Raw genomic sequence first — 17,685 nt, 5'->3', positions numbered from 1 at the left:
GTTTCCATCATTTTTCATTAAAAGTAGTTATATTCCCCACTCATGTGACAAAACCCTTATAAAGTAACTCTACACTAAACTTTTATTCATAAAGAGGCTCATTTGTGACTTCCAATTTCTATTATACTGCAAATTAATTACATTCTGTAAAATATTTAAGATCTTTCCATCTCAAAAGTAGCTTATATTGATATTGTATCAGGAAAACCATAATGCCTGGTGATAGGCTTATTATAATTTTCTTTGTTAATGCTTGAAAAGCACTGCGAAAATGAAAAGTGCTGCTAAGTGCTATTATCTTCCTTAAATTTCCATTTATACTGTTTAATTTTGAAATAAACATATGCAACATGTTCATGTTTTGATATGTATTTTTATTTCCCTGCAGTTTTCACTTATCAAGAACAAGTAACAGGGAAAGTTGTCTGAACTAGTGCATAAACAAACATTCTGAAACACCACTACACATATCTAATTTACAAGAACCGTATAAAAAAAGTCACTAAAACACTACACTACGAAGGTGTCCAACGCTTACAGTCAGACTTTTTCCAACCCGTTACTTGCCTTGTAGCCACAGGAAAATTCTCTGAAATTGAAAAGACAATCTTGCCACAACCCTCCCCCCTCCCACCACCTGGGATGGCTCGATATCTAGACATCCAATAATTATTGCAATGATATAATGCAATACATACCTGGTAAAATATTCTTTATGTGGTGTGTTACAGTTTTAAAGCCGTTAAAATATGTAGTCTTCAGATAAAATGTAATCAGTTGAAAAATTTTCTTATCTGCACAGTTTATATGTGCCAGATGCATAATTTTTCCTAGTCAGTTTTTTTCTGTGTAATTATTTTTTATAAACTGGTATTATAAATAGAAATATACATTCAAAATATATGGAAAAGTGAGTTACTACATTAAATTTGCATGTATCGATCCATCCCTTTCCCCTGCACAGTAATAGAAAATACTATTTTGCCTTGAACTTCATATTTGACAGTGAAATGCCACTAAAGTATTTACCAAAAAGTCCATCTAGTCAAATTGTGAAACAAAATGAACCAAGTGAAAACTTTACAGTTCCTTTAGAAAAAAATTACAAGAATTTCATTTCCTAGCTATGAATCTTTAACTTTTTAGACACAAAGTTTGATTTATTTGTACAAGATACAAAATGTAAACATGGCAAAATAAATAGTTAAAACAAGTGATGCAGGATCTCATTTCATGCTCATGATCCCATTAAAGAATTATTTTTAAATCCATTCAGTTGCAAATTCAAGTGCAAAAGCATGATGATGAATATCTACTATTCAAGTAACAGAAATAATATTGATGATACAAATAAACTATTTTACAAGGTAGTGATTTTCCCAATTTTACAAAATGTACATTATATATCGATTTAATATTCGATATATTGATAGTTCAATAGGTCCATTTTAGCTCTCTGTGATCCACAGAGCATTGTATTTTGCATTCAGTTGGAAAAGAAATGACTACACACCATCAGCACAGGTCAGCGCTACCAGTTGGAGGTTATGTCACTTCCATGGCTACTGTTGTTTCTGCTATTCCATTTAAACCCAATCTTTCTGGTTCATGGTTCTCTCTGAAACAATAATAATAATATAAATATTAGTATTTTAAATATAATGTCAACTTTGCTTATGTCCCAAAAAACCTTTATGTAAGCCCATCAAAATCAAGAACTGACAACTGGATGGTAACAAAGAAAAGTACAGCTCTTTTTTATTGAAGAAATCCCTTTAATCTGCTCAAAAGCTGATTGTATTCTTTACTTCATTAAAATAGTATTTTTGGCCAGCCTTACCATATTTGTAAAGAAATATTGATAGAACTGATGAAATGAACAATTTCAACATGTAACAAAAAAATCAAAAGATCTTCTGAAAGAACTTCTATGGTTAAGATATATCCCAGAAATATTATACATAGTGACACATAGTTTTATTTAATGTCTTTTTAAAATTAGTAGGTATGACTATATGCATATCAATCTATTAAATATAATATCCTTGTCTAACTACTTGGCTGTCATCAAAAGTTTCTCATTCATCAATTTAACAAATATTTAATGAGTGGATGCTATATGCAAGTTGCTAAGAGAAAAGGAATTAAGAGCTCATCACTGCTTTGAAAGTACATTGTGTATTTTTAAGAGACATATAAAGAAAACTGAAAGCTTATTCTATAGTAAAAATCAATTAATTAATCAAAAACATGTTTTAAATACCTATTATACAATGCTAATATTAAGACAGTGCCAGGTACTGTGTCAAATGCTGAGAAAACAACATGTGTTCATAAACAAATATAAAAAATATATTCAAAATAAATACGAGGAAATTGCAGGGGGTGGGGGAAGTTGGCAAAAGCAGCTGTGTAGATCAGGTAAAGCCTCATATAGGAATCAGAATTTAAGCGGAGTTTTTAAGAAGATGAGGGAATGATGGAAATGAGGAGTGTATTACTAGTATGGAGATCAGCCTGTACAAAGGAAAAGAGATGAAAAATGGAGAAAGGAATGACAATAAAGGAAATTTATTAGGCCAAAGGAAAAAAATGTAAGAAGATATGTCTAATAAGCTGGAAAAGGAGGCTGGAACTAGAGTATGATGGGTTTTAAATGCAAAATACAGGAGCATGCATTTGATCCTAGGATGGTAAGACTAATGCTTTAAGAATATTACTTTGTTGACTACACAGAAGATGGGAAGGGTAAGGAAGAGGGGGGAAAAAGGAAGAGAGAGGAAGAAGTAGTAAGGCAGCAAGGAAGAGAGAGAAAGTTAAGATTAACTGGAAATGTGGTGTGAGGAAGGTGAAGGATGGTATAAATTACAAAATTATTCTCAAGTTGTAAACTTGGTTGACTGTAAGACAGTGGTGCTGTCTATATAAGTATAGAAGTTCAAAAGTAGAAAGGGTTTAGGAGAAAAGATAACGAACTCAATTTTGGATATATTAAGTTTGAAATGCCCACAGGGCAGTTAAATAGAAATGTTCAACATGCAATTTGTGATTCAGGACTAGTGATTTAAAAGACTAGTTATATACATAGAGTTGTCTGCATAATGACGATATATGAACCCACAGAAGCTGATAAGGGAAAGGGAAAAGAGAAGGAGAGGGACAGAGATTTGAGAACAGAGTCTTGGGGAATATATGAACAGTTAAAGGTTAGAATATGGATGATGATAAGCTAAGCTGAAGAAAATAAGTGGTAAATCAGGAAAGAGAACAAAAAGTAAGGTACTCTAAAACCCAGAAATAAGAGATTAATAAAAAGATAGTGGTCAAATGTCTAATGCTACAAGAGATACAGAAGGAAAAAGTATAAGACAATGCCACAGATCTGACAATTAAGAGATCTTTAGTAACTTTAGAGAGTAGTTTCCATTCACTGATGAGATTGGAAGCCTGACTCAAGAAGATTTAGAGGGATATGAGAAAAGAGGAAGTGAAAAGACAATGTGGATGGCTTTCTCATGTTTGGACAATAAAAGTGGAGAAATATAGAATGATAGCCATTGGAATACTGGGGTTTGTTTGTTTATTTGTTTTGTTTTTGTTTTTTTTGTTTGTTTGTTTTTAAGGATTGTGGAGATGTGGGTGCATTTGTAGGCCCAGGAATGGAGCCAGTAGAAGACAAAGAGACAAAGAGTGAAATCTGCTAGATAAGAGAGGACGGGATCATCAGTCATGCACAGTATTAGATGTGGATACTTCTTCATGTTAAGGATAAAAGAGATAATGGAGGAAGACATCTGATGATGTGAGAAGAATAAGAAAGCATTACATAATTTCTGTAATTTTAGATATCTTGAATACAGGTATGAATTTGCTATTCTCATCATATCTCTGGAGTTTAAAAACTGTAGCACCCATTTGTTTTAAATAAGTTAAAAGCAGTCAGCAAGCATCTTCATTTGTCTTGTCTATTTAAGTCAACGCAATATATAGTGGATAGAAAAATGAACCAAGAATCAGGAAACCTGCTTTCTGGTTTTTACTATGACTCTGCAACTTACAGGCTAAATGTTTATATATATATATATATATATACACACATACACACATATATATATACACACACACATATATATATATACATACACACATGTATATATACATACACACATATATATGTCATATGATATATGATTATATATATAGATATATATAGATATAGATATATCACTTTTCTGCACTCAGTTTCTTGATCTGTACAATGAGGAGGTTGGAATATAAATTTTTATAAAGCCCCTTATAACTCTGGGATTTTATTCTGTTCTAGGAATTGACACACACCTTGCTATGCTGCTGATGGCACTGCTAGGAGTCACCTTTGGCACTCTGTCCATACTGGCAGCAACTGTGGCAAGTTTTAAGGCTGTTGGCGATGGTGCTGAAGTCCTTGTATTGATATGCACATTGACTGGAGAAACAACACTGACATTGTTGAGGTGCACTGCATTTGTCAGGCAGGAATTGTTCATGGGAAGTGTCTGAGGGCTGCTTGTGCACAATGCTGGGATTAAGTGGTTTGTGGTGGTGTGACCAACTGTCCTTACAAGTTGTACAGTTGAAATCCCTGGGCTGGATGATAAAGCCATATTGGTGGAGTATAGAGTTTTAGAGGTTCCTAGGAAAGAAAAAAAAAAAAAGGTCATCTGGTGAAAATGTGAATAGAATTATTTAAAACTAAACTACAATAAAACAAATATCTATGCTAGTAAATATTTTACTAGGATTGAAAAAATGTTTTTATTAATGAAAATGTGAACTTTTCCCAAAAATTTTATCATTTCTAAAGTGAGGGTCCAAAAACTAAGCACACTAGAATTTTACCATATTTTCATTTTCACTAAAAGGAGCATACAAAAAGGGAAATGGATTATTGTGGGATGTTCATATTTTATTGAAAATAGGCAACTATAATTGGATGAAGCAATGCACCTCCTATTTTACAGATATTTTGGCAAAAACAGGAAGGAGAAATTAAGCTATATTCAAGGAAGAAATATCTAAGATTGAATAAAAAACAAAAATAAGACATTAGCCTGCCCCACAAATGCTGTGTTTTAAGTCATATTCCTTTCATACATTGATACTAGGTTACCTAAATCCTTGCCAAGTCATCTTACCCATTATTTTTAACTATTGTAAGCTTACCCAAAATTACTCCCACTAAAAAATTATTGCCACCCACCATTTTCCAAATCATCTTTGCAACCAACTGTTCTAACTTAGGCAGGTTGACAAAATGTTTTTAATCATCAAACTGTTTATGTCCACATCTGATCTCAATGGGAATTCATTATTACTCTTCATTTCTTTACTTCTAAAGTAAATAAACATCCAAAACACTGACCTCCCACAAACCTAAAACTTATTGAAGGGGATCATGAAAGACACAGTTTCCAGTTATCTTCAGTGTTTTAGCAAATTAAAGCAGGAAGGCACAATGTGATATGTAAGTTCTAGAAATCAAGAGTATATTTTGGAGGCTGAAGTAGGTAAAAATGTCAGTTTACATTTTACTACAATTTGTGGAAACTCTGACATAGGTACCAATATGATATAATCTGGAATAAGGAATTCCATCAAAGAAACATGAAAAAATTTTGGTGTCCTAGCAGGTGGACAGAATATTAAAGGGTAATGGATGCAAAAATGGTTGTCTCTGAAGAGCCATGGCAGATGGGAAAAACAGTCAGGCATTCATATCAATACTGATCAGGGTGAAGAGTGAGTCACTGTATACACAGCTATTTATGTTTTCAAAGACTGGAAGTTTAGCACTGATTTCATCTCTCTAAATCTCTTTCTTCAACTGTGGCTGATGACAATAGTCATTTATTATCTGATGTATAATGTGTTGATGATGGTATAGAAGCACAACAGATTAGATAAATGGTGGTGAGACTGTCCTAAGAAATTAGGAGGAGGAATGAAGAACAGCAAAAATAAGTGTAGAAAATATTAGGCTCAATCTAAGATTTTCTTTTTTTTCATATAGAATACTGAACCACTGACATTTTTCTCTATACCATTATCTCCCTCCCCCAGATATAAATCTAAGCCCCAAAAATACCCAATTGCAGTATTTCAATTTTGGGAGTAAGATTTCCCTTGACTGGTAAATTAAACTCCTCACATTACTAAGAGGTAAAAAAATAAAACATTTTAATTTGTATTAAATCTTTCAGCTAATTTTTGGACAATAATCAATTACTAATCATTAATTATCACAGAGATAAAAGTGGAAAAATTATAAATTATACCAGCTATAGCATTTTAAAAAATTTCTACATGAATAAAGTATTAATGTTATAATCTTTTCCATTCTGTTGCCATAAATGTCACAGGATGCTAACAAAAAGGAAACCAAAACCTAACTTTTTTGGATAACATAACTGGCAGTGTGATACAGTAGTCAATGTATAGAGTCATAAAATCTAAGTTGGAATTCCAGGTGTGCAACTTTACTTTGGCAAGTCATTTATCCTCTCTGTGTCTGAGCTCTGGACAGTTCCTCCAGTCAAAACCACTTGAAATGTCAGCCTTACCTGAAGGCTGGACAACACCATTTATATTACTGTGGCTAGTGCTCTGTTCCTTGGTCACCTCACTGCGAGTTGGAACTGGTGCACTGACCACTGCAGATGCAGCAAAGTGGGCGCTGGCTGAGTCAAGTGTTTTAGACATACAGTCAGAGGTGCTTGAGCCCTACAAAATGAACAAAGTTAAATTCTTAATTCTCTGTTTGTGACTTCCAAAGCACACTGAAGAATGGGATGGCCCTAAAAGGTTGCTGCCTTCCTCTTTGGAACCATTTCAGAAACACAAATGAAAACATCTAGAAGAAGCAGCCCATAAAATGAAAAGAGCTTTTGTTCTGGAACCAAGACCTAGGTTCAAATTCCAATTTCCCATGACACCTACTATCTGTGTGACCTTGGTTACATCATTTACTCTCCCTGAAACCAAGTTTTCCCATCAGTAAAAGGTGAAGGAAGCAGCTTGTTAGGTCCCTTTCAGTTTTAGATCTAGAATTCCTCTGGATAAGGTAGAAATTGTCCCTGTCCAAAAACCACAGTCAGCATCAATATTGGTAGATCCTAGCAGATTTGTTTACCAAAAGATTTGGATCCAAGATCATGATAGTATACAGCTGAAAAAGGTCTAGACTCAGATGTTTAGGAATACATTATAGTCATTTTAATTTCACTGTTGGGCAAAGTTCATAATCAAATTAATTTGCACAATTATCTTGAAATTTGAGCAATTTTATTTCAATATACAGATAATAAGTAAAAGCTTAATAAACCCATATGTATTATTTATTTTGAAACATCACACTGGTTTCAAATGTGGGGCATATGAAAAAAAAAAAAAAAACCACTTCCACTATTTTTATTTTTTTCCCCCATTAGATATTTATAGTTATGTTGAGGACTTACTAAAAAACCCTAATTTCTGGCAACAATAGATTATTTTTGCAAAGCTCTCCTCAGTCCTCTATGGAAGTTATAATGACAGACAGGAAGGCAGCAATCACAGAGTGAAGTGATTGACTGGAATTATTCCTTTGGAATTACTGAATTAAGACATAATAATCTTTCATTTAAAATGAACATGACAATATAGTGGCTGTGTAAATAATTAGATAATAATAAAATATATCAGAAAAGTTCTATTTTGGGATAAATATTTCCAATTATACTCTATCCTAACATCTTTGTAATCTATTCTTAATTTGAATTTGTTGTTGTTTTTTTCCTCATCAAGAAAGCATTAAAAAATCATCTGGCTCATTGAAACATTCTAAATTTCAAGAATAAGTTAAGGAAATTTACTTCTTAAAAATAGACATATTAGTTGAAAGGAAATTTATTCATCCCTCTAAACCTAGAGCAGAAGTATCATGGTAATCTTTGTGCTAAACAGAAGTAAAAAATTAGGCAAGAAAGAAAAGTCTTAGAATGACTTACCTGTGCTTTTGGATGTGTCTGTTGTGAGGAATGCTGAGAATGCTGTTTCTGCTGAAGCTGAGCAAGTTGCTGCCTTTGCATTTGAACTAATTGCTGTTGATGTGTCTGAAACTGCTCCTCTGTGATACCCCCCGTTACTGTATAAAAGACATTAATTTCAGAAATAAGTATACCACAAAAGGTAATTTAAAAAACATTATCATAAAATAATCATAAATCAGAGTAAAAAAGGTGAAATGATATTATTAAACCTTTATAATGAGATTTATAATAAACATACAGAGAAAACATAATTAAAAACGAATCTTTTGGAGAAGGCCACAGCTTACTTGAGGGCCATAATAAAGTTTAATAACAAGCTTCCTAGATGTGATTATACTTACTGTTTCATCACTACTAGACTGCAAACTCCATGAGGGCATTCCAGGAATAGGGTTGTATTCTTCTTTGTATCACCCCCAGTGACTATCACTTCATCAAGCAGGTGCTTGATAAATGGTTACTGAATTATACCTCTATTATGTAATTTTTACCTTTTGAGGTTAGTGGTTAATTCTATATTCTGTAAATAACTTGATATATTTTTAGTATCCAATAAAACCAACATGTTCTTCTTCCCTTCCCTCCCCTCTTTAGGTCAAGAGCTATGATTTCATTAATGTGGTGATCTTCCTATGCAGAAACTCTAAAAATCCAGGCAGATCAATAACCTTAAAAGAGTCTTTTTGAGATGTGTCAAACATACTTGAGACAAATAACCTGTGCTCCAAATTCAGCATGTATCAGAAGTAGGATTTTAACTTAAGTATTTTCTAATATGGATTAGAAAGACAACTCCATACTGCCATTCTAAACTATCAATTTAACCAAGGCAAATGAAATAATGAATAAATTATATCTTTGATGATAAAAAACAAAGCAATATAATAAGAATGGTGAAAATTCAGTTACACAAATACTAACAGAAAATAGATAGCATTTATTGACAAAACATTTGGGTGTCAAGGCTATCACATTCACAAGTTCAATGACTAAAAGAAATCAGACCTAAATCAATAATTCATACAAAAAACAAGTTGGAATGTTTGTTTGTATTTTAAGTGAAAATCCACCGTTTGATCAAATGTCTCATAGCTACAAAACAGATAAGAAAGACTGGTAGATTTAAATAAAAAAATGAACAACACTCAGTTCAAATAAAATTCTAAAGATTTTGTTTAAGGGACTACCTTCTGAACACTTAAACCAAGCAAAACTTTACTGTAAGAAAATTTCAAATTGTATATATAAAATGCCTATTCAATGATAATTAAAACAAAGGAATATAAATATATATTCTCTCAGAAATGCAAACTAGAGCCCATCTATTTCAATCCTTTTACTTTATGAATGAGATTTGAAAAACTAAGAGTTTATAGAAAGAAGTTAAATTACTTGCCCAAGGTCACAGAGCTGATTAGGAAATAGAACTGGGACAAAAATCCTGCCTTCCCTCCCAACCAAGACTCTCCACTGTTCTTTATATACCCATTTAACACTCATTTTTAAAATTACTAGAGTCCACAAACCTATGACAAAATGTGCCCCAAAATACATTATTGAAGATTTTATCAAAATGTTTCATAGGTATCACAATGAAATTTTTGTTTCATTTTTTCTTTTTGCGTTCCTTCCTTCTTTCTTATTCTGCCTTTAATTTGCAATCACAAAATAAGTATTTGCTAATACGTGTACTTAGTACACGGCACTACATGAAGTACCAGGAAAGACACAAAGAAAAACAATACTTCATTATAGTTAATAAAATGACATGTGGGGGGGACAGAGGGTATCAATAGAAAAACAAGTGACAAAACATCATAATGTATGAAAAGTGATAATCATCACAATCAACAATATAGATTACTTACTACTCAACTTAGGCTAGTAGACCTTAAATCTTTTGCCAATTATTCCCATATTTACCAGTGTCATAATCCATCTATTATGAAAATGAACAATGGCAGCACAAAGCAAAAGTTATGCATTCTTGACTCCAAGTTCTTTAAAACATAATCTTTTCCAAAGATTTCAAAAAAAAAAATTTTGAGTTTTATAGTCTCCATATATGGGTCAATGCTATTCTAAAGGGCAGACTTAAGAAATCTAGTCTCAGATTTAATAGAATCCTTCTATGTTATTACCACATCTCTAGAAATCTACAGTGCTATTCTAGAACATGCTCAACAGAATTTTTATTGAAAGATGATGGGGAAAACAACTTTCAAGTAACATTTTTCTATTTTTAAAAAACTCAACAATCTGAGATTACAATACTCACTATAAAGATTTAATGCCCACTATTTATGTAACACATAAGTCATCTTTATGAACTACCAACAAAATGAATTCTTCATATCATCCTTTTCTGGAATAAATGCAAGTAGTAACAAAAACTTTGAAACTATAACAAAAATAAGGCTTTAATTTAAAATCCAGAACCTTCAAAATGAAATGGAAATTTCAAGTATACACGAACTTAGGAAAAGGTTTGAGAAACATATAAGTACATATGATACAAAAAAGTAAAATCTCAAAGTGAAAAAGAATATGAATTATAAAGAATATATATATGTACACACACACACACACACACACACACACACATATACACACACACAAAACCAAGACCTACATAAAATAGAATTTTCAAGAAATACATTTATAAGTGTGTCAATATGTGTTCCCCTAAATACAATGCTTATTAGGTCTTTCCACAAATGTAATTTAATTAAAGCTGCCCCTAAAAAAAAAAAAAAAATGAGAAAGACAAATCTCTCCTCTATCTCATTCACTCTTTCTTTGACCTCTTCCCTTTTGCTTCTTCTCTACTGCTCCCTTTTAATAAGTCATAGGTTAAATGCTAAGCTGGCCCTCAGTCAAGCATGGATTTTTTTTAAAAAATGAGAAAGAATAGTTTGCCTACATTATAGCAAATTTTCTTTGAACCTTGAATAACATAGATAGGAAATGGGAATGTAAAAGTACATTTCTGTATTTAAAATTTACATTTTAATAGATTGTTTTTAAGAAAGGGGGGGGGGAGGAGATAATTTAGGCTACCAATAGAATTTTTTTTCTGTTTCCATCTTCTAAAAATGGGAATATAGTAGTAAACTTAGCTAATTTAGAAACAGGATAGAAAACTAAACTCTAATCTCTACCCAAATGATCACTGATTCTCCATATTTAAAAACTGAAATTGACTGTAGGCTATATTTGAAATCTGACTCTTTTTTGAAGTATCTATTACCTTGGATTACTGTATTATAATTTTTCCCAAATTTTATTGCTAAAAGAATGTTTTACTAAAAAATACTAATAAGTTAGAAAAAATTACTTTAAAAAATGTAGATTAAGAGGTGGTTCAAAGATTTTATTTGTATAGGGAACTCCTGGTGAGAAAATTCTCTACTAATGTACTAAAGCATCATCCTTCAATTTGATGGTCTAGGATATTGCCTTTGGCTGCCAAGAAGCTAAGTGATTTGCTTAGTTATAAAAATCAGTTTGTATTAAAAGTGGGACTTATACTGAGGTCTTTTAAACTTTGAGGCTAGCTCCCTATTCTCTTATACCATGCTGTCTTTCACTTTTAAATTATTTATGGCAAAATCTGTGTTACGCTTAAGGCAAGTCATCTTAATCCCTGGACTTCAGTTTCTTCATCTATAAAACAAGGAAAAGAATAGCATTGTATGCCGCAGGATTATGATGAAGATCAAATAAAATCTTTAAAAGTTCTTTGTGAATCTAAAATACTATATAAAAGATGACCTAATTGTATTTTAATTGATAAAAACAGTAATTAGCAACAGTCACAAAATCATATATACACATTCATTATCCCATGATAGAAAAAATGAGAGAAAAGTCTCTAATGGTAGTAATCACTAGTTCTTAGGGTCACAGGACTTGGAATTGTGTTTTTCTGCAAAAATTTACTTTTTTAAAAGAATATTCTTTGATATTTTTTCTACCATGGGAGCAGTACTTGGGAATGCTCTCCACTCCTGTTATTAGAAATTGATTCTTTTTAAAGTTTCTTGGTCTTTAGGGAACAGAACAATTATATTACAGGACAAGAGAAGTTTCAGAAGGAGATGGAACCTTAGACACTGTTTAGTTCAAATCCTTCATTTCACCAGTAAGGAAATCAAGATGCAATGAGGATATGACTTGTCTAAGGAAGTTTAAGTAATAAACAGAAAATTCAAAGTTCCAATCCAATGCTCTTTCCACTGCACCATGATTGCCTCCCTTGCTAAGATAATTCTTTAATCAGTCAACATCCCAATGGTGACTGTCTTAAGATCATGGCTACTCTTTTCAAAGAATATTCTTTTGTTACCTTTTTTCCCCCAGGGAAATTTATTCTATTCTCTTTTAGTCAGATTTATTTTTCTGGGCATAACTTACTATAAAAGTCAGAAACATTCATTAGATATTTAGGAATGAAAACCCTAATTCACTAGCATTTGTATGAAAGTCACAGCAATTGAATTACTAACTACTGGCCTAAAGAGAAAATTGTAAAGGCACTAAATGATTATGAAGAAACACAAATACAAAAAAAGATATTCAAATTGGGGTGTTGGCTGCCTGATCATGTTATCATGTTTTATACTATTCCTCTGCAATTTTACTAACAAAAGCAATTTCTCTTTTATTACCCATAGGAAAACCACTTGTATGTTTCAAGTTAGAATCAAAATTGAAATTTATATGAATTTCATTCTATGAAATAAACAGAAAAAAAGTTCCCTAAGGGAGAAACTAAAAAAAGTGATACAGATTACATTTAAGGCCTTTATTAAGTGTGCTATCACAGTAACAAGGAAGTAATTCTATTTTGTTTCTAACTACTTTAAACTACCTTCATGATTACCAATTTTGTAAGAAAAATTATATATTGAGATACTAAATAGAAGCTTTTACTCAAAAAACTGCCAAGTCAAATGGAAAATATTTTTTCCACTATATATCCAAGAATTTTCTTGGGACATTATTGCACTGAGGACATAAAAATCTTATTAAATATATCAGACCCTATACTAAATAAAATGAAGAGGAAAAAAAAAAAAACACATTCCCATACACGTTCATGGCATGATTCAATTGACCTAATTTAATACTGGAAGGCTACTGCTGACTTTTGAAACAGTATTAAAAATCTACATTTACATACTTCATGGAAAAAATCTCTTCCAAAAAATCTGTGATCTTATTATTTCTTTCAAGACTCAAATTATAATTCAAAGCTGACAAATGGTTATTATCACCCTACCTCTTTACCACTTATAGATTATGTAATATTTTATTCTAATTATTTTTTTAAGTCCAGTTCTTTTTTTCACAAAACTTTAAGGAAATACTTTTTATATTTTAAGTGAAGAAATTCAAATAATTTTCCCTAAACTCAAGGTAGACCTTCTATTCCTAATTTTCATGCTAACTTTTTAAGTCCTCAATTTTCAACGGATGACATTTCCCATAGATTGTCCTAAAATTTTGAAATTAAAATACTGGAAAAACATTGAGAGGAGCTTTTCTTTATCTTTTTAAGGGCTACAGTAAGCTATTATATGTGAGAATTTATCCTTAAAAGATCATACTCTCCTAGAGATGGGAGACTTTAAACTTCCCTTGAGGCTTGTTCTAGAACTTAACTGTCAGGAAATATTCCTTTTCACTGACTATAAAAATTTCTTTTTATATGCCAATATCATTGGAAGGTTTTCCACCTTAAATGTATACTACCTTATATTGTATTTTATTCTTATTTACCAAAGTCATTTGGTATTCTAAGCCCATTCCCCAAAGCCTTGATACCTCTCATCATCTAGCTGAATGATATATTTAAAACAAAACAAAAAAAGCATTTCCAAAATTAAGCTTGGTTTAAATACAAACACTGGCTCTGGGACTGAACATGTTCCACTTAAAAAGGACTTTGGATTCCTTCAGTCAGTTTTAAACTAACTCAGTCTAGAACAGTTGTTCTTAAATTTTTTTGTGTCATGGACCCTTTTGGCAGTCTGTTGAAACATATGGAATCCTTCTTAGAACAATGTTTTTAAATGCATAAAATAAAATACATAAGGAAAAGGAAATATAAAAGAAACTAATTACATTGAAATATTGTTACTGAAAAGGGCAGTTAGTTGGCTCAGTGGGTAGAGTACAGGGTCTGTAGTCAAGAAGACCCAAGTTCAAATCTGTCTTCAAAAACTTAACAGCTTTGTGACTGATCCCAGGCAAGCCACTTAACTTCTGTTTGCTTTAATTCACTGGAGAAGATAGCAAACCATCCAGCATCTTTACTAAGAAAATCCCACAGACATTATGGTTTACAGAATTGTGACGAATCAGACATGAACAATTATTCTCCTCCCCACCCCACCCAAAAAAGTTTGTGGACCTCATATTAAGAACTCTTGGGTTAGTTCAAATTTTAGCTTTTTAATAACAGCTATCATCATACAATATCGACTTTGCTAATGTCAAAACAGATATAGAGAAAGAATAATGTTAAGTGTAGTAGAAAGTATGCTGAAGTCAGAAAATCTGAGTTCAAATCCCAACTATGCTAAAGGCTGCCTAGATGAATGCAGACAGAATACAAATTGTCTGGGATTCAGTTTCTTCATCTGTAGAATAAGGGAATGAGATGATTAGACAATTGCTAAGGTCCCTCTCAGTTTTAAAACTATGATCCTATTATGCTAATCATTGACCTTTTTTCTCCTGGATTTACCAGGCTTGTTCCTATCATAGAATGATTCGTATTAGTTGGGAGTTATTCCTAAAAAACAACAGCAATGCTAACTGATACCAGTTTTCTGTTCTCTATGGAATGTTTACAAATTTATTTTTTCATTAGAATATGATCACAAGGACTAGCCTCTTTCCTGTCATAAATAAGACTGCATTGTCTGAATCAGTTTCAAACTTTGTGGTTCAAAGTCAAGAGCAAGGTCAAAAGAATTACTGAGCTAAGGTGAAGGCCAATCCACAATAAAGGTTGCTAATTCCTTAAAAAAAAAAAAAATTATGTGTCTGTTACAGATAAAAACCAAAATTCAACTAATAAAAATTAACTGGAACAAGAGAACTTGAAAACAAACTGATTCTATATTTTTTCATGCCAAAAATAAATGTAATGTTTGCTTCATTGAGGGACTCTACATTGTTGTTTTTAGTAATAAAAATTCTGCCTTGCTCTTCATCCCCCCACTTTGTTTAAACAGCAAGTCTTTTTTGCAACACAGTTTGGTATGAGAAGACAAAGATATCTATGAACACTGGAGATCGGGAGCACTCTGAATGGAACACTCCAGCAAAAAAGGAAAAAGGCTGTGTATCAAGTCAAAATGAGATCCCAGACCCATACCGGAACCTGCAACAGGAATAAGTATCATCTGGCAGCTTTGTCATCTACTACTGCAGTCTCGGGTCACAGATTCTGAGAAGAATGAAAATAGGATTTATGCCCAGAGTGTCACTATAAAGTAAGGAGCCTTGAACTGTGTATCAGAAAGTCAAATGCAAGCAGCAACTATGTAGCTCAGACTTTAGGAACAGAATGTAGTCCAGTTTTCTAGATAACCTGAATTCTACAGAGGACATATCAGGGTAGGAATCCCAGACCAAAGGAAGCTTGCGATCAATCAATCTCTCAGAACAATCAGAGTTTCCTAACTAGCTGATAGGGGCTGAGTCCAATAGCAGTTCATTATTGCTTATATCCAAACACAGATGAAAAATTTGCAATGGGGCTTTTTCTTTTTTTTGGGGGGAAGGGAATGAAGTAGGGATGGCCACAGCAGAAATTATCAGATTTTATCATGAGTCAGATCACTTTAGGGACACTGGGGACTTGCAGGTCCCCAGCCTGAGCTGAGTTGTCCCTGCGGTCCTGGTATAACACAACTCAATATCTCAAAAAAGCAATGATGATAAGACTGGCACAGATCTTCCTTCCAGAAGTGTTCAAAGTTTATCCTCACATAAAGTCTGAAGTCAGGAAGTAAGCTGGTAAACAATGAGCAAACAAATAAAGAACCCTACATTTAAAAAAAAAACAAAAACAAAAACAAAAATGCCAAAACATTCTTTTAGTGACAAGGAGATTCAAAAACAGAAACTTAGAAAAGCATGACTACAAAACATCTAAAATAAAGTCTCAAATTAAAACACACCCTTGGCCACAATGTCGACTAGAATTTCTAAAATTTTAAAAACCTTTTATAAATGAAGTGAAAACATTAGAAGAAAGAAATTGGAAAAGAAATGAGAACTATGGAAGAGAGAATTGGAAAGAGAATTAAAGCTTAGCAGATATCAAAATCTCATCCAAACATCAAACTCTTTGAAAACTGGAAGAGACCACGTGGAAGTCAATGATTCTATGCAACAAGAAATATTAAAACAAAAGTCAAGACTTGAAAAAACTAGAAGAATGTATAAGGTATCGTGAAACAACTAAGCCAGAAATAGGACAAAAAAATTAAGAATTATTGAACTCTCTGAATACCATAACATAAAGTAACATACATAATGTGACATAACATAACCAAACAAGCCAAAATAATTAAAAAAAAAAAAAAAGCCTATCTATCCTCTTACTAAAGACTGTATAATATGAAAAGAACATGGGAATGAGAGCCAGGAAGCCTGAAATCTATTTGTCTTTGTCATTGAATCAATGTATTAAAAGTCATTTCCCCTCAATTTTTTGATCTATAAAATGAAAGAGTTGAACTAGTTGATCTTGAAGTTTCACTCCAGCTCTAATATTCTATGACCATGTACAAAGTTGATTGCAAGAACATTTACAGTACCTTACTGATATATACTACATATACAATGCTTTATATATGTGAATAATAATTAGTAGTATCTTATTTTAAGGCTTATAAAATGTTTTCTTCACAATAATTCTATGAGGAATATAATGAAAGTATACTCAACATTTTCTAGATCAGGACACTGAAGCTCACTGAAATTAAACTATTTGCTGTTCACAATTAATGGCACTCATCTAGATCTTCTAAATGATTGCAGTGCTCCACTGCCTACAGAAGACTGTCTCTTCTGCCTAATATTGCTAAAACTTTAGAGCTATGGGAATTAATTCTCAGAAAAGATTAAGTGCTTGAGGCAAAACTAACATCTAGTCCAATACTTTCCATAGTACAAAGTTTTACTTGGCCAATTTGTGTTAAGGGGAAAAGTAACTTATACATATCATGCAATCATAATTTGCTTTAGCTTTATAGTTCTTGAGGGAAACACAAAATCACAATATGTTTAATATACAGTATTTATCATCTATAAGAAAAAGAATGTTTGATCTATCAAGTAGGAAAGATAAAATTTCTATTATTCTATGACACATTTTTTTTATTTGAATAAATGTTAACTGCTGAGAAAGTTGTCTGAATTTAAGTTTCCTGAGAAGCACACACATACACATGTAACATTTATAATTCTCAATTTGTGGTGATATGCAATTAAATAATAATATCCTAGAACTTTAAAGCAAAATATTTTTTCTCTAGCCCAAGTAATCATTTTTTCCTTTGAAATAAAATAAAAGCACTTCATACTGATCTTACAA

The 17,685-nt window shown here is 32.1% G+C and overlaps 1 protein-coding gene across 2 annotated transcripts in view; it reads right to left on the bottom strand.

Annotated features, from left to right (window-relative positions):
* Nucleotides 1-353: 353 nt before the first annotated feature.
* The window catches only part of EPC2 (enhancer of polycomb homolog 2), a 158,762-nt gene continuing 141,430 nt past the window's right edge, over nucleotides 354-17,685 (bottom strand). For both annotated transcript variants that reach the window (XM_051985839.1, XM_051985840.1), the window contains 4 exons: nucleotides 8,025-8,161; nucleotides 6,600-6,759; nucleotides 4,339-4,672; nucleotides 354-1,618 (listed from right to left, as the gene is read on the bottom strand). In XM_051985839.1, the coding sequence (XP_051841799.1) occupies nucleotides 1,546-1,618; nucleotides 4,339-4,672; nucleotides 6,600-6,759; nucleotides 8,025-8,161 (704 nt within the window). In that variant the 3' untranslated portion in view covers nucleotides 354-1,545. The remainder of the gene's footprint in view (nucleotides 1,619-4,338; nucleotides 4,673-6,599; nucleotides 6,760-8,024; nucleotides 8,162-17,685) is intronic.

Source organism: Antechinus flavipes, chromosome 3, assembly GCF_016432865.1.
Source record: "Antechinus flavipes isolate AdamAnt ecotype Samford, QLD, Australia chromosome 3, AdamAnt_v2, whole genome shotgun sequence".
NCBI lineage: Eukaryota > Metazoa > Chordata > Mammalia > Dasyuromorphia > Dasyuridae > Antechinus > Antechinus flavipes.
This window is presented reverse-complemented; position numbering and strand designations above follow the sequence as displayed.